The following is a 25,391-nucleotide window of genomic DNA, read 5'->3' as shown; positions in this document are numbered from 1 at the left end:
GCTTGTTTTTCCTCCTAAACCTTCTCCTCATCTCTCATTCTCTCTTACTGTCAATGATGTTACGCTTACTCCGGTCAAGGAAGCTCGTAGCCTTGGCTTTATATTCGACTCCTCGCTCTCCTTTATTCCTCATATTGAGGCAGTAGCTAAATCTTGTCGATTTTTCCTGTATAATATTGCCAGGATTCGATCATTTTTGTCTGTCTCTTCTGCCAAAACGCTTGTTCATGCACTGGTTATTTCACGGTTGGACTACTGCAACCTTCTTCTCTCTGGCCTTCCTTCTTCTCACATCACTCCGTTGGTTTCTGTTCACCACTCTGCCGCAAAGATCATCTTCTTGGCTCGCCGCTCCGACCATGTTACTCCGCTTCTGAAATCTCTTCATTGGCTTCCAATTCACTTCAGAATCCAATATAAACTTCTCCTGTTAACCTTCAAAGCTTTTCACGGTCTAGCTCCTTCCTATCTCTCCTCTCTCATCTCACACTATTGCCCCGCTCGTGCTCTTCGCTCCTCTGATGCCATGTTTCTCGCCTGCCCAAGGGCCTCTACTTCCCTTGCTCGGCTTCGTCCATTCTCTTCTGCTGCCCCTTACGCCTGGAACGCTCTTCCAGAACATTTGAGAACTACAAGTTCAACCGCAGCTTTTAAAGCTCAACTAAAAACTTTTCTTTTTCCTAAAGCTTTTAAAACTTGATGTTGTGCAGACTTCTACTGTTACTTTCTACTGTTAGTTTTACCCTACCCTGTGCCTGCTTACCCTACCCTGTACCTGTTTGCATTCTCTTCCCCTCCTTATTGTTTTACTATGATTTTATTAGATTGTAAGCCTATGCGGCAGGGTCTTGCTATTTACTGTTTTACTCTGTACAGCACCATGTACACTGATGGTGCTATATAAATAAATAAATAAATAATAATAATAATAATAATAATAATAATAATAATAAGGTTACCCGATCAAAAAATGAGATCAAATTAGTCTGACAGGACTTGTTCCTGACAAATCCATGTTGGCTTCTAGTGATCACCGCATTGATTTCAAGGTGTTTACAGATTGACTTCTTTATAATCTGCTTCAGAATTTTCCTAGGGATGGATGTCAGACTGACCGGTCTGTAGTTCCCAGGTTCCTCCTTTTTGCCCTTTTTGAAGATAGGGACAATGTTAGCCCTCCTCCAGTCGTCCGGCACCTCACCCATCTTCCATGATTTCGCAAAGATAATAGACAAAGGTTCTGAGAGTTCTTCTGCTAGCTCCTTCATTACTCTAAGATGCAGTTCATTGGGCCCTGGAAATTTGAACTCATTCAAGGAAATTAGGTGTTCTTTGACCATTTGTTTATCAATCTCAAATTGCACTCCTGCCCCCTCAACTTCTGCTTCACTTTCTCCAGGGAGGTCATAGACCCGCTTTTGGGAGAAGACTGCGGCAAAGTAGGAATTGAGCACTTCAGCCTTTTCTTTGTCATCTGTTATCAATTTGCCATTCTCATTAAGCAGTTGAACCACCATTTCTTTCCTCTGTCTTTTACTAGTCACGCATCTGAAGAAAGCCTTATTTCTTTTACTTCAGCTCATTCTCAGCTTTAGCCTTCCTGACGCCATTTCAGCACTTCTGAGCCACCTGTCTGTACTCTTCTTTTGTAGCCTGGCCTTCCTTCCACTTCCTATATGTATCCTTTTTTGTTTTCAGGTCATCTCTAAGCTTTTTGTGGAGCCACATTGGTTTCCTTTGTTGTCTTTTCTCATTGTTGGAATTGTTTGTAACTGTGCCTTTAAAATTTCCTTTTTTAAATACTCCCACCCATCTTGCACTCCTTTTCTCATTAGGCTCACTTGCCATGGGACCTTACTTATTATAGTTCTGAGTTTATTAAAATCAGCTTTCCAAAATCCAGAGTACGTGTATGGCTACACTCAACTTTTGTCTCCTTCATAATCAAGAATTCAAGTATGACGTGGTCACTTTCCCTCAGAGTTCCCGTAACTGCCACTTTATCCACTAAGTCATCCCTGTTGGTCAATATCAAGTCAAGGATTGCCGATCTTCTAGTTCCTTCCTCCACTTTCTGTAGGAGAAAGTTATCACCCACACATGTCAGGAATTTCTTGGAAGGGCCGCTTTTGGCAGTATTGGTCTCCCAACAGATATCAGGGTAATTGAAGTCCCCCATCACTACTACATCACACTTCCTTGAAACACTGGCAATTTGTTTCTCAAAAGTTTCGTTGGAAAGTTTCGTTGTTGGAAGGCTATCAAACAAACGAATATCTTTAGTCTCTAATGAAATATCACGAAATATTCCAAAATTTAAAGCATAAACAGAATAATTAGTCATAATCAATCCTAATTTGCTGCCTCCATTGCATCGTTGAGTAGAGCTCTTTCAGGTGGTTCAGGGGTTGTTAATATCCTCTCCTATGAACAGAGCCCTAGACTCTTCAGGGACCCACTGTGACCTTTTTGATCACATTTTGAGGACGAAATTGCTTATCTCTGCAGTAAGCCTATCTTAGTGATTCATCTATTAGATTAATCAATTATATTTCAATTTTATTTTAATCTGCATATTATGCCACAACATGAACATGCTTTTAAGGACATTGGAATATGAGTAAATTTGCAATTCAATAAATAAAAGGCTATCAATTGTTCAAAGGAAAGAACATTTTTAACTCTGTGTACTTTCTGCTAGGGCAGATGTAAGAAACCTTTTGGGGCCAGTTACCTTAGGCAACATTAGGCAACTTGAAAAACTGTCTTGAGCATCACCACAAAATGACTGCCATGGGAGGAGTGGCGAGTTGCAAAGGACAAGTGACCTGCTGAAACAACTGTGTACAAGGCAAAGGTGGGGTCTGAACCACAATACCTTAAACTCCTTTGAACCCAGTTTTCAGCACGCAGTTTTCTTTTTAATCTTTCTTTTCCTTGATGGCTAGGCATGCTGCAGAGGGAAGCATCAGTCTACAGCCACCCACCATCTTCATTTCCTAAGAATGTCTCTGTGCCCCATCATGAAGCCCATAGGCATTCATGGGAAATGAATATGGCAGCAGCTGAATGCCCTCCACTTTGCTCTGAAGTGATCTCAACTGCCAGTAAGAAAATGTGTTAATTTTTTTTAAGAGGGAGGGGTAGAGCACCTAGGCAGGCACCAAGAAAAATCATAGAATCATAGAACAGCAGAGTTGGAAGGGGCCTATAAAGCCATTGAGTCCAACCCTCTGCTCAATGCAGGAATCCACCTTAATGCATTCTTGACAGATGGCTGTCCAGCTGCCTCTTGAATGTCTCTAGGGTGGGAGAGCCCACAACCTCCCAAGGTAACTGGTTCCATTGTCGTACTGCTCTAACAGTCAGGAAGCTTTTCCTGATGTCCTGTCGGAATCTGGCCTCCTGTAACTTGAAACCATTATTCCATGTCCTGCACTCTGGGATGATCGAGAAGAGATCCTGGCCCTCCTCTGTGTGACAACCTTTCAAGTACTTGAAGAGTGCTGTCATGTCTCCCCTCAGTCTTCCCTTCTCAAGTCTAAACCTGCCTAGTCCTTTCAGTCTCTCCTCATAGGGCTTTGTTTCCAGACCCCTGATCATCCTCGTTGCCCTCCTCTGAACACGCTCCAGATGTCTTCAGGCACCAGGTTGCCCATCACTAGGGAGGGGGTGATCCGATCTTTCCTGTCTCAAGAAATGCATGCCTTGTGTACCTGCAGCAACAAACCATGGGAAGTTGAGATTCAGCTTTCTACACCCAAGCCTCCCTTTTTGCAGCAGATATATGAACAAACAACACGACTCCCCCATCTCGTCTAGCTTGGATGTTCAATTTCCAATCCAGAGTCATTGGAAATGTGTTGCTGACTGCAAAAAATTCTGCTTTACATTCTCCACAGAAGTGGAACCCCATGGACTATCACTGTGCATAATACGAGCAGGGGTTTAAAGGCCTACAACCCAACAATGCCCCTCCCAAACAGTGCTGGAAGGGAAAAGGAAAAAATATTCTCAGGCCATACCACACAGGGCAGCACACCAGTGTTGTCTTGTACATACAAACTGCCATCCACCAGCTGGTCTTTCTCTCCCAGACTCTCACTTGTCAAGTAGCCAATGAGTATCAAGCGTGTTCGTTGTAAAGTCCTTTGGTTAGATAAAATGCTTTCACTTTGGTGAACCCATTTCCTGAATTCATTCGAACTCCAAGTTAGATGACTACAGCAAGGTATGCGTTGTTTGGACTGAAGGTCAGAAATGGGTATAAGGCTGGAAGAAAATGATTGATTCAGTGAAATTATAGTGAAGAATGAACAACCAAAAGAGAAGAGAAGTGATTTTCGAAAGACAAAGATGTCCAAATACATCAATCAATATTCAACTAGGATACTAAAACAGTTGGGCGAGTCTGGTTTTCAGATAAACCTGAATCTATCCATTAAACTTTGACTTCAGCCAAAAGGACACATCTCAAAACTTTTAAGATTGTCCACTAGTTACTTGAACACTTCAAAATATTGAGTTTAACACTTCAGGAGAAGAAATTTTATTTATTTATTTATTTATTTATTTAATTACATTTATATACCGCCCCACAACCAAAGCTCTCTGGGCGGTTTACAACAATTAAAAATAGTAAACATTAAAAGTATACAAAAATTAAAAAAAACATAAACATTTTAATTTTTGTGAACCGCCCAGAGAGCTCCGGCTATTGGGCGGTATAGAAATGTAATAAATAAATAAATAAATAAATAAAACCAGTATAAAAACAACAGTATCCATTTAAAAACAACAATTCTGGAGTCCATTAAAAACAAACTTAACGTTGTTAAATGCTGTTAAAATGCCTGGGAGAAGAGAAAAGTCTTGACCTGGCGCCGAAAAGATAACAACGTTGGCGCCAGGCGAGCCTCATCGGGAAGATAGACAGGTTGCTTACCTGTAACTGTAGTTCTTCGAGTGGTCATCTGTGCAGTCACACATATGGGCTCTGTGCCTGCGCAGGGCCAGCTTTGGAAACTTCTCTAGCTGAAAGTCTTTTAGGCGGGAACCCCTCCCCCACCATCCACTGAGCATGCTCAGGGGTTCCCGCCTAATCCCCTCAGTTCTTGAAACCGCCTAAACAGTCTCACTGAGGTGAACCACCAGGTAATCAAAAATGACACCATAGTGGGGACGGTGGGAGGGTTGTGTGACTGCACAGATGACCACTCGAAGAACTACAGTTACAGGTAAGCAACCTGTCTTTCTTCTTCGTGGTCTCTGTGCATCACACATATGGGAGAATAACAAGCTGACTACCCGGAGGTGGGTGGTGTCAGGTGATGGATGAAAATTCAACGGATTGCCGATAAGACGGCACGCCCAAAAGCACAGTCTGTACGCGCTCTGATGTCCAGACGGTAGTGACTGGCAAAAGTCAGAGGTGTCGACCAGGTATCTGCTTTGCAGAGGTCCGGTATGGCAATACCTCTTTCAAAAGCTGTAGCAGTGGCCCCTCCTCTGGTGGAGTGGGAGCGCACTTTCCCCTTCAGTGGGGGGCCAGCAAGTTCATAGGCTAATTTAATAGTCTGAAAAACCCAAGCGGATATTCTCTGCGGAGATGCTTGGAGTCCCTTTTGTTTGACCTATAACAAACAAAAAATCTTAGGGATCTCCGGAGAGTCACTGTTCTGTCCAGCGTATGTAGTGTTGACTCAAGAAGAGTTGTCGGCGCAAGGAAAAAGCTTGGCAGAGTAAAATCCTGCCCAAGGTGAAAGGAGAAACAACCTTTGGAAAAAAGCTGGGTCCGGTCTAAGGACCACTTTGTCGGCATGAAAACCCGTATAAGGTGAGTCCATACGGAGTGCCGCTAACTCTGATGCATGTCTAGCAGACGTTATGGCAACAAGGAATAACACCTTAAAAGTCGGTAAATGCAAATCTGTCTTTGCCAACGGTTCGAAAGGCTTGGCAGGCAGTGCTTTGAGCACCACGGAAAAGCTCCATTGCGGAACAAAGGGACGAAGGGGTGGAACTGTATTTTTCATCCCTTTCATAAAGCGCTTAACCAGTGGATGAGTGAAGACCGAACAGCCCTAAATCCATAAATGTGAGGCAGAATCGCTGCCAGATAAACTCTAAGTGAGGAAACTTAAGGCCTCTTTTAACAAGGAAAAAGGGAAAGTGAGGATGGTGGAAATAGGCTCTGAAAGGGGTTTCTCATTCCTGCTTAGTGCAAAGGAGGAGTGAGCTTCCCATTTGGTAGCATATGACTTTCTAGTCGCTTGTTTCTTAGCTGCTAGAATTATGTCCCATATATCAGGGGGTAAGGATTGACAGTCTAACATTGTGGTTTCTACTATGAGGTCCAGAGAGCTCAATAAATTGAGGATTACTCCCACTGTCTTCGATAGCATCCTCTTCTAAGATGCCACTAGAAGCCAGTTGTCTAAATATAGGTAGACTTTCACCCTGTGTAGGCAATGAACTGCCATATATTTTGCAAACATTCGGTGGGCTGTGCTTAGGTCCAATAGACGCACCCAAACTGGGACATATCGGTACCTATGATAAACCCAAGGTACCTCTGGCGAGTGTTCTGAATGGCTATATGGAAGTATGCATACTTATGTGTATGGGGCAAAACCTGCTCCCTTGTTGAGGAGCAGCATTAAGAAAGACAGTGTGTCATCTGTAATTTGCTGGTTCCCATGCAGGAAACGAGATGAGCAATGAGACTGAACAATCCTTCACCATCGGATGGGAGGTCCTCAATCTAGTTCACAGAGTGAGATCTGCTAATCATAGGTATGCATGCGAAGCGCCAGAGCGCGCACCATCGCTCTCAACTCCCAGTGAAGTGACGGGTCATGTAAAGTTGCTGACAAGAGGAAAAGTTGGATCTGGACATCATAACTAGATAGTGTATGACTCTGGGGCCCAAAGCAGATGAATATGTTCTGAAAACTCCCCTTGGGGCTAACTGAACTAATGTAGAATTGGAACACGGGTGCATAAAGAAAAAAAACCCATGTCCATTACTGCACTTTAAAGATTCTGCACTTTCCAATGTCAGAGCCATCAAAGAAGGGCCCTTCCAGAAATTTTTAACTGTCAGAAGCAGTGCTGGGAGGAAAAATATCGACACTGGAGTTGGCTTCTCAGTACATACAGCATGAGATACAAAATCCTGCACTTTATTTTCCTAGTTATGTGTCTCAATACCAAGCCTGGTCATCCTCAATGACCGGGAAGTGGTATAAGTCCTCCAAAGGAGGTTCTGCCCTGTGTAGGTGATGCAGAAGAGAGCAATGTTGAGACCGACTGATAGTCCTCAAAGGATTAAAGGGAATCAGGCCTTTTCTTATGCTCTAACTCATCTTCCCCAAGTTGATCTCCTAATGTCCCATGGAATGGGGGGTGGAACAAAGAAGAGCTAAGTAATTGTGCTGACGCATTGTGGCTGTAACAGCTGAGCCCTGTGTATCGGTCGCAATGATAGTGATCACGGTTGTACGTATCCCCATCACGGTACTAAAGCCAGTATCCATGCTTGTATGGTATTCTCAGGAGACGTGGCCCATTTAACATTGTATGCCCTCCTCTTCCAAGGGGGGGGGGCAAGAATGATGACATCAGACATCATGGTAATAAAACGCTCTCCATTGAAAGCAAAGCACTCAGAGCGTAGAGACTCTGGAATGGGGACCTTGAAATAGGTGGTTAGCTTGCAAAGTATACACTGCCTGATGTGGTGGACAGATGTCCATTGGCTTTGGAGGGGAGAGATATTACATCTCACCCTCTGACATTGAAGCTGCATGCGAGATGCCCTCTTGGTATCAAGAGTCTCAGCGTTTGTACCAAAGAGCTATTAACGTTATTGTTATGTTATTGTCATTTTCAGTACCAAAAATTTCAACCTTGGTACCAAAAAAGCCAGTTATGTTCATTGCCAGTGTCAGCATAGAGAACTCCAGCGTCTGCATTGTAGATGCTAGTTATATAATTGCCACTGTTGGTATCGAGGGCTCCAGTCTGTACCGAAGAAGCTACATTGTTGCCAGTCTCAGCATTGAGGGATTCATTCTCGGTACCGAAGAAGCTAGTTATATTGTTGCAAGTCACGGTACTGAGAGGCTTCAATCTAGGTACCGAGAGGTCACAGGCTAGGCACTGAAGAAGCTAGTTATATTGTTGCAAGTCTCGGTATTGAGAGGCTTCAGTGTACTGAAGAACCTAGTTATTATTGCTACCGGGGAGGCCAGCCATGGGGACTCTAACAGTAGTGGTTAGATCTGGCTTCCATCGAACGGCAGATCCTCTATGCGGGTGCGTGCCTGCTGGGACAGCCCTGCGGACCTCAGCTACGCATGCCTTCGTAGCGCAATGGAAACTACCATGGCTTTGAGGCGCAGTCCGTAGCGTGGCGTGCTGTATTAAGCTATTGTCAAGAAAGTCTCATAGCCTCAATACAAAAACATCTGCCAGTTCCCTTTGGTCATCTGGCAAGAATCCGGAGAGATGTAATATTCTCCCATAAAAAGAGCTTACGTTTTTCCATTGTGGCTTGGTAATTATGCACACGAAGGGATAAAGCTGTAGAAGAGTATATCTTCTCCCCAGGCCATGCAACCTACGGCCTTCTTTGTCCACTGGTGCATTATTTTTATGTAAATAGGAACGGGACAATTTAGTCCTGCATCTTATAAATATATGTTGTCTAGCCTCCTCGACATTGTGGCATAGAGGAGGGCAGCTTCCATGATTGTTGTGCTATGAGCAGCAGCACAGGCAAATATGGAATAGCCACTGGGGTTGATGACCCACAGTATACATCATCGTAAACTGGGTCATTAAATTTCTCTATAGGTTGGGATATTTGAGCCCCTAGGGACCTTGCCATTCTTTGTACCTTATCAGTAAAGTGTGCTAAGTCCTCTGAAGGGGACACCACGTCTGCAGTGACCACGAGGTCATCTGGTGGTGATGTATCTTGTGAGGAGTCCGATTGGTAATCCTCCTCCGATGGAACATCCAGTCCCATGTCTGATGTAGGCGACGTTTGCAATGCTTCCGATGGTACCGAAGCGGTTGGTACTGCGGTTTGCGTTGGCTGCAGAGCGCGCCTCGGTACCGATGGTAGAGGCAGCGCTGGCATGGCCAAGACATCCTCTGGGAGGGATGGAGGGAAGATCGCTTTGGAGGGTGGTTGGTGAAAACGCGGGTACGGCTCGTGTTGCCGTTCCTACGGATACTGATAATAGTAATCTTGGTGCCTTCTGTGTCTCCAATCCTCGTAATAATACGGAGGATACTAGGGAGGTTGCCAATCAGCGTAATAGTCCCACATTCTTGGAGGGGACAGATGTCGCTCGTCATAGGTCATATATTGAGGACCTGAATGAGCTAAAGCCGGTGAATGACCCCGGTCGTATCTGTAAGGAGGCGTATGTCAGTATCGATAGCCTTCGGTATCGACCGGCGGTTGCTGGTGAGGCGTGTGTCGGTATCGATAGCCTTCGGTATCGACCGGTGTTTGCTGGGGCACTTGTCGGTACCGACGTCCGTCGGTATCGATGGGCTGTGGTTTCTCTCAGTACCGAGGGGAACTGGGACCCCGATCAGGTACGGTATTATCCAGGGAGGAACCTCTAATTTCACCTTCCAAAATCGATGCTCTTACGCTGGGATCATCTGTCGGTACCGTGATGATCTGCAGCGGAGAAAGTATCGGTGAGCCGATACTGTGACCTGCCTGGGGCGGAGAATTCGATACCGGTGGTGTGGATGGTGTCGCCCATCTTGGTATCGAAAATGGTCTCGGTAGCGGTAGCCTCGGTATCGGGCTTATTGGTTCCGAAGGAGACCTTTGCAATGAAAGGCTCGACATCGGGCTCCTGTGCCCTGTCGGATGCCTCGGTACCAAAGTGCTTGGTACCGGGCTCCTCGGTACCGACGAAGTCAGTTTCAACGGGTTTTTTCTTCCCATTTTCCGTCTTAAGTTTGCTCTTTTCTTTCTGGGGTTGTCAGGCCCAGAATGCTCTCTCACTCTCTTAGAAATCTTCTTTGCCGCCTTTGTTGATGCGGCTGAGAGGAGGAAGGGGGAACCGATAAGGCTTCACTCTGCGCGGGAGGAGGTTGGGGCACAGACTCCATTATAATAGGAGATTTGGAGCGTCGAGATCCTCTCGGTACCTCCACTGCCTCCAACGCCTTTTTTCAGAACAACGCCCAAAGGCGGTCTGATCGGTTTTTTCTCACTTGCCTCGAGAATTTTAGACAAAACACACAAGATTCCACAATGTGTGTCCCCCAAGCAAAGCAAACAAAGGGAATGTCCGTCGGTTAGCGTGATCTTTAGCCCGCAAACGGGGCACTTCTTGAAGAGGCCTTGATGTGCCATAAGCCACAAGGCTAACTAACAACAAACGAATTTTTTTTAAATATATATATATATATATATATATATATATATATAATAACTAAATAGAAAAGATTAGAAAACTGGAGAGAAAAGACAAGAAGGAAAATAGAATATTTTCAGCTGAGGTAAAGTATACCACACATGAGAAGTCTCCACAAGCTGTTGACCCTACAGGCGGTTGAAGAGAACTGAGGGGATTAGGCGGGAACCCCTGAGCATGCTCAGTGGATGTGGGGGAGGGGTTCCTGCCTAAAAGACTTTCAGCTAGAGAAGTTTCCGAAGCTGGCCCCGCGCAGGCACAGAGCCCATATGTGTGATGCACAGAGACCACGAAGAAGAACATTCCACAGTCGGAGGGCAACCACTGAGAAGGCCCTCTCTCTTGTTGCCATCCTCCGAGCTTCCCTTGGAGTAGGCACTCGGAGGAGGACCTTAGATGTTTGTTTGTTTATTTATTTATTTATTTATTTATTTTATTTAAGGATTTTTATGCCGCCAGCCAAAAAAGGCTCTCACAGCAGCTTACAAAAGTATTTCTTGACAGTCCCTGCCCACAGGCTTACAATCTAAAAGACATGACACAAAAGGAAAGGGGATTGGGAGGGAGGAGGAGGAGGGGGAAAAGGAAAGCAAACTCAGGCACTACAATCTTAGTTGCAAAGTTCAGCAGTTACAGTTGACAGCAGGAGGGAGGGGGCTCTCAGCTGGAGCTGGACCCAGGCACGGTGGAGAGGTGCCTGGCTGCTGCTTCCTCCCTCACTGGTGGCCTCTGCATGTTGAGCGCAGCGTACAGGTAGGTTCATGTCGGGAGAGGCATTCCATCAGGTATTGTGGTCCCAAGCCATGTAAGGCTTTATAGGTTAAGACCAGCACCTTGAATTGGGCTCGGAAACGTATAGGCAGCCAATGCAAGCGGGCCAGAATCGGTGTTATATGCTCAAACCTCCCTGTTCCAGCTATCAATCTGGCCGTCGCATTTTGCACAAGCTGCAGCTTCCGGACCGTCTTCAAAGGCTGCCCCATGTAGAGGGCATTGTAGTAATCTAATTCGGAAGTTACCAAAGTATGGACAACTGAAGCTAGGTTATTCCTGTCCAGATAGGGGCGTAGCTGGGCCACCAACCGAAGTTGGTAGAAAGCACTCCATGCCACCGAGGCCACTTGAGCCTCAAGTGACAAAGATGGTTCTAGGAGAACCCCCAAGCTACGAACCTGCTCCTTCAGGGGGAGTGCAACCCCATCCAGAACCGGTTGAACGCCCCCCATCCGATCAGAGGAACCACCCACCAGCAGTATCTCAGTCTTGTCTGGATTGAGCTTGTTTATTAGCCCTCATTCAGTCCATTGTCGCAGCCAAGCACTAGTTCAGCACATCCACAGCCACACCTGATGAGGATGAAAAGGAGCAGTAGAGCTGCGTGTCAGCGTACTGATGACAGCGCACTCCAAAACTCCGGATGACCACACCCAACGGTTTCATGTACATGTTAAACAGCATGGGGGACAAGACCGACCCCTGCGGAACCCCATACTGGAGAGTCCATGGGGCCGAGCAATGTCCCCCAAGCACCACCTTCTGGAGCCGTCCTGCTAAGTAGGAGCGGAACCAATGCAATGCAGTGCCTCCCACTTCCAACTCAGCCAGACGTTCCAGAAGGATACCATGGTCGATGGTATCGAAAGCCGCTGAGAGATCGAGGAGAATCAACAGAGTCACACTCCCCCTGTCTTTCTCCCGACATAGGTCATCATACCAAGGCTGTTTCCGTGCCAAAGCCAGGCCTGAAACCCGACTGAAATGGATCCAGATAATCAGTCTCATCCAAGAGTGTCTGGAGCTGGCCAACATTAACAAAACTAGTTAATGTTCTATTAGAACGTCAGAAGATAATAAGAGTCATGCTAGATCAGACCAAGAGTCCATCTAGTCCATCATTCTTGTCATACATCGGCCAACCAGCTGTTGACAGAAAACCCACAAGCAGGACATGAATGCAACAGTTGTCCAGGAATGGATTTCCATTGCCCATAGTTTTAGACTCACCCACCTGATGTAAGGGTTGCAGGACATTTCATCAGCCAACTTGAAATGTCAAGGCTATCAATCAGAGCCTTGGCAGGAGTGGCTTGATTGGCAATTAGGGCTAAATTGTCTCTGTAGATAAAACTTTGTATAGAAGTACTGTACAGAAATGTCCCTGTACCCTCTCTCCTGTGTAAACTGATATCCGTGATGTTGCTGTGAGTATCAAATGTAATGCTGTACATATCTGTGACTAAGATTTATGCCTCAGTAAACCGTTACTGAAGAAACTGCTGTCTGCTGTAATCTGTCTAACTCCTATTTGTGGTTTCCGCTGTGCACGGTAAAACTTCCAGCTGCGCTATCTCTCTCACCAAGGAGAGAAAACTTTGCTACCGACAACAGTACCCTCCCGCCCATGCTCCCCAGCAACTGGTGTACATGGGCATACTACCGTATTCCTTCGATTGTAAGACGCCATCGATTGTAAGACGCACACTAATTTCAGTACCACCAACAGGAAAAAAAAACCTAAGACACACCCGTGATTCTAAGACGCACCCCATTTTTAGAGATGTTTGTATGGCAAAAAAGGGCATCTTAGAATTGAAGAAATAGGGTACTACCTCTGAGACTGGAGGTAGCATATAGGACAAGTAGCCATCAATAGCCTTATCCTCCATGAATTTTACAGGCTCCAGTTTCCACCTGATGAAACTGAGAAACCCCTCAGGGTGTCTGCCACTACTCTGGTCAGTTGTCCTCACTGATGCACAAACTTTCAGGCCTTTTTACTGAGGGTCAAAGGAAACACCCAATGTGATTGTTTCCTCTATCCAACGCTCTATCCAACACTGGAGAAGAAGGAAATAAACTTTTTATCTGGCAGCAAAATAAGAGAAAGCAACATTTGCATTTATAAATAAACAAATAACATTTATTAAATATAAGACGAGTTGTATATTATTTAAACTATTGTTGGTCTTATCCTATCTACCTACTCTACCCCTTCTAAATCCTATTCCCCAAAATCCACTCAATAGATGTATCTTCTTCAATTCCTAATCTCTATTTCACTTCTAATTTCCAGTACTCTCCTTTTCAAAAACTCAGAATCCATACACACACACACACACACACACACACACACATACAAGCCCTCCCACCTTTCACTCACTCTTTAATATTCTATTAACCCTAACTTACCTGGGTCATATTTTACTACGTTACAGCAGCCATCATTACATCTTGCTGAAGTGAATTCCATAGTTTAACTATGAGCTGTGTGAAGATGTACTTTCTTTTATTTATTCTGAATCTCCCATTAATCAGCTTCATGGGACGATCCAGGGTTCTAGTATTATGATGGGGAGAAAAACGTCTCCCTGTTCCACATTCTCCACAATATGCATAACTTTGTATACCTTTATCATATCTCTGATTGCTCTCCTTTTTTTTTAAACTAAATAATCCCAGCTGCTGTAACCTTCCCTCACAGGGGAGTTGCTCCAGCTTCTTGATCATTTTAGTGTATTTATTTAATTATTTATTGCATTTTTATACCGCCCAATAGCCGAAGCACTCTGGGCGGTTTACCCTTTCCTGCACTTTTCCCCACTCTACAATAGCCTCCTTTAGGTGTGGTGACCAGAAGTGTACACAGTAGTCTAACTGTGGTCGCATCCTAGATTTGTATAAGAGAACTATGTTCTTCGCAGTTTTATTTTCAATTCCTTTTCTAATTATACCTAACATGAAATTTAGCCTTCCCTTGCTGCTGCACAGTGGATTGATATTTTCACTGAGCTGTCCACCAGAACCCCAAGATCTTTCTTGCAGCCTCTCTACATTAAGGGAAATCTGTTTAGGTGAGGCTTTGGGGCTTCCTGGTTCTTTGGCGCAATTGTTATGGGCTACATAGAATCACAGAATAGTAGAGTTGGAAGGGGCCTATAAGGCCATCGAGTCCAACCCCTGCTCAATGCAGGAAGGAGAGGGGCAACCATGTGATCTGAGTTGAATACTTCCCTTCCGGTCAGTTCCACAGAGACTGGGCCATCAAGTGGTAGAAGATCCTGCTTCATCCCAGCTATTACTGTTACACAGAAAGATTTCCCCTTCTCTGTTCTGTTTCTCTAGCAGCCTGAGAGCCAGACCATATATGGAGTGGCTCTCCTAGTTCTCAATTAGAAGGGCTACCTGATTTATAGCATTCTTCCTCTCCAGCTAGACAAAGGAATTGTTAGTGCGCAGATGTAAAAACTCTACCCAGGAGTATAAATAGCCCCCAGCCCCATTTTGAGTGGGCAACATGAGTTTATGGAACATCAGTTCACTCGTTGCCTCTTTCTGAAGAAATAAAGCTGTTTTATACCTCACCTCTTAAATTCCTCTCGTTCTTGGTGGAAAATTGGGCACTCACCAGGAGTTGAACCTGCATTTTTGCAACATTACCACTTTAATAGTGGTTCTTTTATACCACAGATACCCAAAGAATTCTTCAGAAGACATCCTGGGCATTGGCAACATCATGTAATCAACCCAAAAACTTCTGTGAGTGACCAATCACAAGTGTGCAATAAATTGTTCATTTAGAGGAGTGCTTGGTCAGTACCTGCTGGCTCAGATCCCATCAGCATACACTTGAAGTTGGGATTTTTTGCACCAACATGTATCATCTTACTCTTGCTTATAATGAACTGCATTTGCCATTTTGATGCCCATTTTCCCACTTTGGAGAGATCCTTTTGGAGCTCCTCCCAATCCCATTTTGTTTTCACCATCTTAAATAACTTGGTGTTGTCAGTAAACATGGCCATTTCACTATTCTCTCCTAATGTCTGAACAAGATGAAAAGCATTAGGACCCCACTATTTACTTCCCTCTATTAGGAGAATTTACCATTTATTCCTACACTCTGCTTTCTGTTCTGTAACCAGTTATTCATCCATAAGAGGACTTCTCCTCTTATTCCATGACTGCTAAGTTTGCTCAGGAGCCTTTGGTGAGGGACTTTGGCAAAATCCTTTTAGAGGACCAAGTAAACAATGTCCACTGGATCACCCCCATCCACATTTTTATTGACACTCTCAAAGAACTTTAATAGTTTAGTAAGATAGGACTTTCTTTTGCTATGTTGATTATTTTTAATCATGCTTTCAGCCAATTTACCCAGCACACACATTAAGCTAACTGGCCTGTATTTTCCCAGAACTGTCCTGGGTCCCTTTTTAAAAATAGGTGTTACATTGCCATTCTCCAGTCCTCTGGTACAGAGGCTGATCTTAGGGGCATCACACATATTTTTGTTAGAAGATCAGCAATTTCATATAACCTCCAAGCATTTTGAAGGGATTTAACCTTTCACCTTCCTTTTTACCAATTCACTCACTTTGGAGAAGTGTAGTCACTGTTTCTAACTCTCTCTACAACATCCATCCTTTTTCCAATGCTATTTAATATTTACATGAAACCGCTGGGAGAGATCATATGAATGCATGGGGTGGGGTGCTATCAGTAGGCTGATGACACCCAAATATATTTCTCTATGCCTTCGACAACAGTGTCAGCTAAGGATAGTGTGTCTCCTCTGAATGAATGCTTAGCGGTGGTAATGGGCTGGATGAGGAAAAACAAACTGAAGCTGAATCCAGACAAGACGGAGGTAGTTGCTGTCAAAGGCCACAACCTGGGTTTGGAGGTGTGTCAACCAGTTCTGGATGGGGCTACACTCCCCCTGAAAGACCGTGTTCGCAGCTTGGGGGTGCTTCTGGATCCGTTGCTCCAAATGACAGCCCAGATAGATGCGACGGCCAGGAGTGCCTACTATCAGCTTCAGCTGATACACCAGATGTGCCCCTTCCTAGAGTCGGAAGACCTAAAGATGGTAGTGCACATGCTGGTAACTTCGAGGTTCGACTACTGCAATGCACTACCTTTGTGCCTACTCCGGAAACTTCAACTAGTTCAAAATATGGCGGCCAGGCTGGTCACCGGTACACCTAGGGGTGACCACATTACACCAGTTTTAAAATCTCTTCACTGGATGCTAATTAGTTTCTGGGTGAAGTATAAAGTGTTGGTTATCACCTTTAAAGCCCTACATAGTTTGGGTCCAGGCTACCTGCAGGATCGCCTTCTCCCGTACAATCCTCCCCGCACACTCAGGTCCTCTGGGAAGAATCTACTTCAGTCAGTCAAAGTTAGGCTGACAACTGTTACCTAGAGAGCCTTCTCTTCTGCTACTCCCAGACTGTGGAATGGCCTACCGGAGGAGACTCATCATCTTAACAGTTTATTAGTACTCAAGAAAGCTATAAAAACTTATCTCTTCCGACAGGCCTATCCAGTGGAATTTTAGGATGTTTTTAGAATGTTTTAACAATGTATATTATGATTTAATTCAGTTTTATGTATTTTATATTTACTATTGTTCCCCGCCTTGATCAAAATGGAGAGGCGGGTAACAAACAAATAAACAAACAAATAAATAATTCACATCTTGTACCATACCATTTAGGATTAAATTCAGGGTTGCCTCCCCTCTGGTTGGTTCTGTGTTCTAGGGCACAGTTGTTTGGGGCATTAAGAAATTTAACCTCTTTGTCGTGACTAGAATATGAACACGTCAAGGTGGGGGTAATTGAACTCACCCACTATTACAACACTTCCTCATTTGGAGGTTTAATTTTCCATCTCAAGATCACCCTGAGCAGTCTGGTCTGAGGGATGATAGCATGTTCCTAGTACTAAATTAGTTTTGGAGCCCAGTTTTGGACCCGCAGTGCTTCTGTGGAAGCGTCTGCCCCTTTAGGTGTTCTAGTGTGCTCAACAATATGCCCTCTTTGACATACAGAGCAACATTATTTATTATTTATTTAATTACATTTATATACCGCCCCCCAGCCGAAGCTCTCTGGGCGGTTTACAATTACAACATCTCCTCCTTACACCCTTCTCTGTCCTTCCTATAGAGTTTATATCAAGAGATTACCGTATCCCACTCGTTCTCTCCATTTCACCACATTTCTGTATTGCCCACTATATCTAGGTTCTTCTTTAAACCTTGGCACTCAAACTCTCCCTTTTTGGCTTAGAGGCTTCTAGCATCTGCACAGAAGCACCCTTCCCGGATATCTCTGATGTGTGCATCTCCTACTGTGGCACTTAGGCCTCTTTGACAGGCTATCATTTGTCACCATATGCTCATGGCCTATTTGCTTCCCTTCTACATGTGGGCAATTGGAAACATTTTATCTTCATCCCTTAGGGATTATTCAACCCGAACTGGATGCTTCCCAACTCCAGTCACATTTCCTCCAGGGTTCAATTTAAAAGCTGCTCTGTCACCTTTTTATGTTTAACACCAACATTCTGGACATATGGAATTATGTTAGATTAATGCAGGCTGGCAATACTATGAGACTCAAGACTTCTGTAACACTGTCATAGAAATTAGCCAGGAAGACTACACAATTAAAAATAATGGCAACAAATGGGGTAGTTTGCCTCAGTGCCAGCTGTCTGCAGCCTCATACTAGATAATGATGATCAGTCATTCGCTGTTTTGCTTAACAATTGACCTGGCTCACAGCTGTAATGTACCCAAGTTTAGTTAAAATTATCTGTGCTTACAGGGACTGAGCCCCAGAATCTGTTCTTAGGCAGGGCCTGGAAATATATTAAACAACAGATGGTTCTGGGCAAGTGCTAAGCCTCCCTCCGTTCACTACAGTAACCTCAGGCTTCCTTCCTGCTTTTGACTGAAGAGTCATAGTTGGAAGAACCTCAACTGTCATTATTCCTAGTCCACCCAACCCCAAACTGATGCCCTCCAGATGTTTTGGACTCCAACTCCCAGTGTTCCTGACCATTGGCCATGCTGGGTGGTTCTGATGGGAGGTGAAGTAAATAGGGCACCAGGTTGGGGAAAGCTGCTCTAGTCCACCCCCCCCCCCCCCCCTACTAATGCAGGAAATTCACCACTACAGCATCCCTGGTAGCTGTCCAGCTTCTGCTTAAATAACTCTTAACAAAAGACAGCTTTCAGAAGCACACTGTTTCACTATCAATCAGCTGGTGCCACTATCACCAGAATTGCCACTATCAAGATGAATGTGTTACCAAGAATGTTGTTCTTGTTTCAGACAATACCTATAGTGAATTCGGAGTTACCATTCAAACAATGGGAGAAGGATATATCCAAATTTATACGGAAAGCAAAAAACCCAAGAATTAAATATAAATTATTACAGGATGCAAAAGAAAGGGGAGTCTAGGTTTGCCAAATCTAAAATTATACTTTGCTGCATGTGGCTTGGTATGGATGAAAGACTGGATACTGTTGAAAAATAAAAGACTATTGGATTTAGAGGGACATGACTTGAGATTTGGGTGGCATGGTTATATATGGTATGAGAAAGTGAAAGTTAATATAGGGTTCAACAACAATTATGTACGGCGTGCTATTCTGAAAATATGGAATAAATATAAATCTAGACTATGTCAAAAAACGCCATTATGGATATCAGTGCAGGAAGCATATCAAAGAAGGGAGAGGACAGGCAGTTACAATTGGTGGACATACCGTGATATTTTAGAACCATGGCAAGGGGATTATCAATTAAAGTCAAGAGAAGGGTTGACAAAAGAAGGGTACCCATGTCAATGGTTTGAATATATGCAAATGTCAGAAAGGTTTAAAATTGATTTTAAAAAGCCTGTGGCTTTGAAACAACAAAGTCAGAAAGGGCATTATGTACAAACGACGAATGTGTTATTGCTAAAATTTATAAACTCTTATTGAGGTTTGAGATGGAGGAAGAACAAGTGAAAGAATGTATGATAAAATGGGGCCAGAATATGGGATATAGTATACCAATGGAACAATGGGAAAATATGTGGACAAGAGGGCTAAAATTTACGTTACGTACCAACCTTAAAGAATTTTTTTACAAAATGATGTATAGGTGGCATATGTCACCAGCAAAATTGGCTAAAATGCATAAAGGGGCATCAGGACTGTGCTGGAAATGCGAAGAGCAGGAAGGGACATTCTACCATGCATGGTGGACCTGCAAAAAGGGAAACTTTCTGGTTACAAATCCATTCTGTAATCCAAAAAAATAATATCCAACTGAAACCGGAATACTTTCTTTTGGGATTTATGGATGAGCAGATGAAAAAGAACTATGGGACTATATTCTTATATATGACGACAGCTGCAAGACTGCTATATGCACAAAGATGGAAGGGCAAAATAGTGCCCACAATAGAGGAATGGCTACTGAAGATGTCTGAGCTAGCGGAGATGGCAAAACTCACGGCAATGATGAGAGAAAAATCGACTGTAAGATTTATAAGTGAATGGGAACCCTTTGTAAACTTTAGGAGGGGAGGGGATGAGAGAAAGATGACCTGTATATCTGTGGATTCAACCAATAGTGTAGAAAATGTTGAGAGAGAAATTAGAGATTTGGATTTGACAGTGATAGAGTAAGAATAATAATAATAATAACAACATTGTTATATATTTTTGCTGGGGAGAATATTGGAAGAACATTTTCTTAGAGCTTCGGCTATTTATTTATTTATTTATCATACTTATACCCCGCTCCTCAGCCAAAAAAGGCTCTCGGAGCGGCTTACACTTAGCAAAAAAGACAGTCCCTGCCCTCAGGCTTACAATCTAATAAAGACATGACACACAAGGAAAAGGAGTCAAGGAGGGAGGGAGGGAGGAGAGAGAAAGAGAGAGAGAGAGAGAGAGAGAGAGAGAGAGAGAGTCCAGCAGGAGCAGGCCCCGATGTTATTTCTGCCTGCTCCTGTCCCCTCGGTCCTTCTTCTTCCCCACAGGGCCAAGATGGCAGTTTGCCCTGTGGGGGGGGGGGAAGAGTCCAGCAGGAGCAGGCCCCGATGTTACTTCTGCCTGCTCCTGTCCCCTCGGTCCTTCTTCTTCCCCACAGGGCCAAGATGGCTATTGGGCGGTATAAAAATGTAATAAATAAATAAATAAATAAATATTTTGTGTGGAGTTTTTTTTGTTTTATTTTGTTTTGTCTGATTTCTGTGGGCGAGTCTGTTTATATGTATTATATTTTGTTTTGTAGTATTTTTTATTTATTGGTGTTTGGAAATAATAAAAAGATTAAAACCTGGAAGTTCTTCCTAATGTTTAGTCATTTGAACAGATTGGCTTGGATCCTACCCTTTGGACTTGCAGAAAACAAATTTGTTCGATCATCTATGTGACATCACTTCAAACTTTTAGTTAACTTAGAGGACAGACACCTTTCCTTTTAGGTATTAAGCAGTTACATCACAAAAGCCAGCGAGACCCAGTATGGTGTAGTGGTTAGAGAGTCGGACTGGGACTTGGAGATCCAGGTTCTAGTCCCCACTTGGCTATGGAGCTCACTGGGTGACTTTGGGCCAGTGACAGACTCTCAGCCCAACCTACCTCACAGGGTTGTTGTTGCGAGGCTAAATCCTTGGAGGAAAAACGGTGGGATATAAATGCAATAAATAAAAATTTATTATTATTATTATAATTATTATTTAAAATGCTTCTGCTGTTTTGGCCATGAGCCATTCTGGAACGCACAGTCTAAATTTCAATCCTTTTCTGAGGATGTTCGAACAGAAGGCCAAAGGAGGTGATTGATGCCAGGCCAGGAGACCCGTCGTGTTTCCCTCACCTATAGCCACGCAGCCGCTCGTCGTCGTCGCCGCCGCCGCCGCTGCTGTGGCTGCTGTGGCAGGGGGTCAAGGCGCGCCTCAAGCACTGCCGGGCGTCGTCCACTATCTGCTGGTCGCTCCCGGAGAGGCCGAAGCCCCGCATCGCCCGTAGCCACTGATGCTCCAGGGACGAAAAGGAAGAGCCGGAGGGCGCGCGATCAGCTGCAGCAGCAGCGCCGCCGCCGCGGAGCTCCTGCGCCCCCGCCATGTCCCATGGGACGGAGGGCGGGAGGGAGGCGGGCCGGGCCTCGGGCCCCCTCGCCCTGTCACTCCGCCCCGTTACCCCGAGGGCTGCCTCGTGGCCGTTTCCTGGCTCCCGCCTAGAGAATCGGAAAGGAAGCAGGTGTTAAAAAGGGATTGTGGGGGGGGGGGAGCTTCAGGGCTGGGAGGGGGGGCTGCAGGGATCATCCCAGATTTCTACGGGCTGGGACAACGTTCTTCTCTCTGAGGGAAAGAGGAAAAAACCCGATTCAAATGGGGGGGGGAGGGATGTAAGTGAGGGGTGTTCTCTTCACTCTTCATACCTCTGTCGGCGGGCCCTCCGTCGTCTCTCAGCCTAGAGCGGCAGAGGGAGAAGGATCGGAAGCAGGCAGACGCGCTTCCGCCACGGACGAGCAGAAATCTCCCTGCGGGGTGGCGGCGGGGGAGCTCCTGAGAAACGCAGGCGTCCAGCCCCGAGCTCACACGCTGGAGGAGAGTGGAGCTTCTGGGGGAAAGTACTCAGCGCTGCGCTCCGTTTTGCCTGCCTCCGCGGGGCGGAAGCGCCGCCGCCTCCAGGACACCGAAGAGATCCGGTGCTGATTGGGTCCCCCGAGGGGAGGGCATTAAAGATGACGTGGGGTCTAGTTAACGCGGGACTTATTTTAAGTGGGAAACGTTTTTCTTTTTAAACACTGGGGGAAAAAACGCCTTGGCAATTAATAAGGGAAATTAAAAAGGAAATAGGAAGGCAGTGCGGTGTAGTGGTTAGTGTTGAACCGGGACTTCGGAGATCCGGGTTCTGTTCTGGTCCCCACTCGGCTGTGTACCTCGCTGGGTGGCGCAGTTGCCATGCTGGATCAAATGAGGAGAAAATGGAGACGTGGTGGACTATGTAAGCTGCCTTGGGTTCTTTGCAAGATGAAAAAAGGTGGAATGTAAATGCAACAATAAATAAATTAATAAATATTTCCATTATTATTTTTCCCACATGAACACATAACTAAAAACATGGATTTCCAATTTGCATGTGAGGGTTGTAGTGAGAGAATGGCTTATAACAGCCCCGCAAACGTAGTCCAATGTTGTTGTTATTATTATAATTATTTGTATCCTGCCTTTTTCCCAATCCTGGGCCTCAAGGCGGCCTTACAAAATTTAAAACATATACATTTTAAACCTAGGAAAAGAAATGTACAAAACATTTTTTTTAAAAAAAATACAATATTAAAACATTAAACATTTAAAATACACAACAATTTTACAAGTCCTTAACATAGATGGAGGACCAGATTATTCTCCAAAGGCCTGCCAGAACAAACAAGTTTTTGCCTGCTTCCGAAAGCACATCAAGGAGGGAGCCAGCCTAGCTTCCCCGGGAAGAGAGTTCCAGAGCACTGGAGCAGCCACCAAGAAGGCCCTCTCCCATGTTCCCACCAAGTGGCCTGTGAAGATGGTGGGACTGAAAGAAGGGCTTCTCCAGAAGATCTCAAAGCACAGGCAGGCTCATAAGAGAGAATATGATCTTTTAGATAACTTGGACCCAAGCCATATAGGACTTTATAGGTCATAACTAGCACTTTGAATTGTGCCCGGAAACAGACTGGAAGCCAATGGAGCTGTTTTAACAGGGGAGTTGTCTGCTCCCTGTAACCAGCCCCGGTCAACAATCTGGCTGCAGCTCTTTGAACCAGCTGGAGTTTCCGAACACTCTTTAAAGGCAGCCCCACGTAGAGCGTGTTACAGTAATCCAATCGGGATGTAACCATGGCCATGTCCGACATCTCTAGGAACAGGCGCAGCTGGCGCACTAGCTTTAACTATGCAAATGCACTCCTGGCCACCGCCAAAACCTGGGCATCCAGGCTCAGGGCTGAATCCAGAAGCACACACAAGTTGCAGACCTGTGTCTTCACAGGGAGTGTAACCCCATCCAGCACAAGCTGAATCCCTATTCCCTGATCTGCCTTTCGACTGACCAGGAGCACCTCTGTCTTACCTGGATTAAGCTTCAATTAGTTCGCCCTCATCCAGTCCATTACTGCCAACAAACCGGTTTAGCACAGAACTCTGCGACGCCACCACCTCACACACAAGGCTTTGATGCGCACACCTCCCTCAGGGTATGCACCACCACTTAAATACCTGAAGAAGGGGTAAAAAGAAAAGTATAACCTTTCCCTTATAGCAGGGGGAAAAGGCAAGGAGATTTGGAAAAGGCTCTTCTGTGAATGTAGCGGGCTGAAGGTTTAATGTAAAGTATTTATGAACCAGTAGAGCAGGAGACACAGCCAAGCTGTTTTTTATGGTAGCAAAATAAAGAAATTGTTTATTGTTTAAAGTTCTTAGTTCCTTCAAATTCTATTTAACTCCTGCCTATTCTTAAGAATACTGGTAGTAACTAATCTAATAATAACAATTCCTAATCCCTATGATCTTATTTTCACTCACTCCTCACACAACTCCTGACAAGAAATCACTCAGCTAAACACATCTACCCTCCAAACCCCATCACAAATCAACCCCTCAGACCACTCAGCTCCCCCTATATATACTCCTCCCCCATTTCCACAGCATCACCAGCCACACCCACTCAGTCCAACATTCCGTACTCTAGACGTACTCACTTCAGACATATCTAAGGGAATAGAAATGTGGGTAATGCCACATATGTTAATATTGCAACTGTGAGATAAGTCAAAAGTTGAGAAAATGATGTAAAACAATCCTGTAGCATAGACTGGTTGTTTTGTTTTGTTTTTTCAAGGGAAATACAGGCTGGAAGAGGAGGATGCTTAAAAAAAACACCCAAGACAATAACAATGCTCATTTGCATTCAGAAGCACTGATTTGCTTTAATAAGTGCTGCATTGGTGCCTCTCCAAAAAGTATCTTGTTGTCCCAGTTTGCATGCCACATCTATCACATAGAAGCTGTGTGCTTGTGCATGCTGCCTGCTCTTTAGTGTGACATGCAAACCCAGACCTCTGACAAGCCAGAGCAATAAAAACCCCTGCTTTGCTGTAGAGCTTTTGTAGGGCTTGTTGGGGGAGATTATTTCTTCATAAGGCTGAGCCCTTTCATTCAAAACTGATTCTGCGTCTTATCTCAGGCACTGATTAAACTCTAATAATGCTCCTTGGCAATAATTAAAAGCACCCCACAATCAGTGTTTCCTTAAAAAAAAAAGTTTTTCAAAATTATTATTATTATTATTATTATTATTATTATTATCATCATCATCATCTGTATTTTCCAGAGCTGTGTGGGAGTAGAGCTAGAGGAAATACTACAAGAAGGATGTTAGCCTAGTGATAAGAGCCACATATTGCTATTTTGCCTGCAAACTAGGACTTCCAGGAGAGGTGTTCCTTTGTGCTATCAGTGAGAAGGCATTGTGCAGCTATTCTTTGTGCCTTAAGAAAGAATGCATTGTATGTATGTTTAGACAGAAAAAAGTTCTACAACTCCCAGCATGCCCCAGCCAGCCACGCTGGGAAGTCGTAAGACTTTTTGTGTGTAAGCATACATAAGTTTGTGCCCTTTAACACCTTTCTGTGGTAGTGGGAACGCAGTGGGAAAACAATATAGGCATGTTATGTCGAAGACACGATGTTTGGATTCCCTGTTACATTCCATGAATGAGGCAGGGTGATCATACCATAAAAGCCTTGTCTAGAAGCACCCTATGTAAGCATTAACCTGCTGCTGTTTTAAGACCCTGTATACTGTATCACTTTAAAATACTGACAAATTTATTTTGGCATTAGCTTTTGTAGGCATCATCTACCTTTTCAGATGCACACATTCATGCTTCTTGCTCAGACCCACAAAAGCTAGTGTCACAATACATTTGTACGTTTTTAAGATGCTGCTACAAAACACTTATGGTTTTCTCTGCAGCATTCTTAACATGGCTTCTCTTTTGGAATACATACTGACCCTGTTCAAGTGACACACTAAGCCATGGTGGTTAAGCATTTTGAGCAAACATTATGGTGTAGTGTGTCATGTGAACCA

General features: G+C 44.5%; 1 protein-coding gene across 1 annotated transcript in view; it reads right to left on the bottom strand.

Annotated features, from left to right (window-relative positions):
- Positions 1 to 21,927, bottom strand: part of CTC1 (CST telomere replication complex component 1) — a 72,144-nt gene extending 50,217 nt beyond the window's left edge. Inside the window, exons 1-3 of the mRNA XM_063128842.1 lie at positions 21,698 to 21,927; positions 21,134 to 21,493; positions 4,026 to 4,272 (exon numbers count right to left, since the gene is read on the bottom strand). Of these exons, the coding sequence (XP_062984912.1) occupies positions 4,026 to 4,272; positions 21,134 to 21,381 (495 nt within the window). The 5' untranslated portion in view covers positions 21,382 to 21,493; positions 21,698 to 21,927. The remainder of the gene's footprint in view (positions 1 to 4,025; positions 4,273 to 21,133; positions 21,494 to 21,697) is intronic.
- Positions 21,928 to 25,391: the final 3,464 nt, after the last annotated feature.

The sequence above is a fragment of the Elgaria multicarinata genome, chromosome 6 (assembly GCF_023053635.1).
Source record: "Elgaria multicarinata webbii isolate HBS135686 ecotype San Diego chromosome 6, rElgMul1.1.pri, whole genome shotgun sequence".
NCBI classification, from domain to species: domain Eukaryota; kingdom Metazoa; phylum Chordata; class Lepidosauria; order Squamata; family Anguidae; genus Elgaria; species Elgaria multicarinata.
This window is presented reverse-complemented; position numbering and strand designations above follow the sequence as displayed.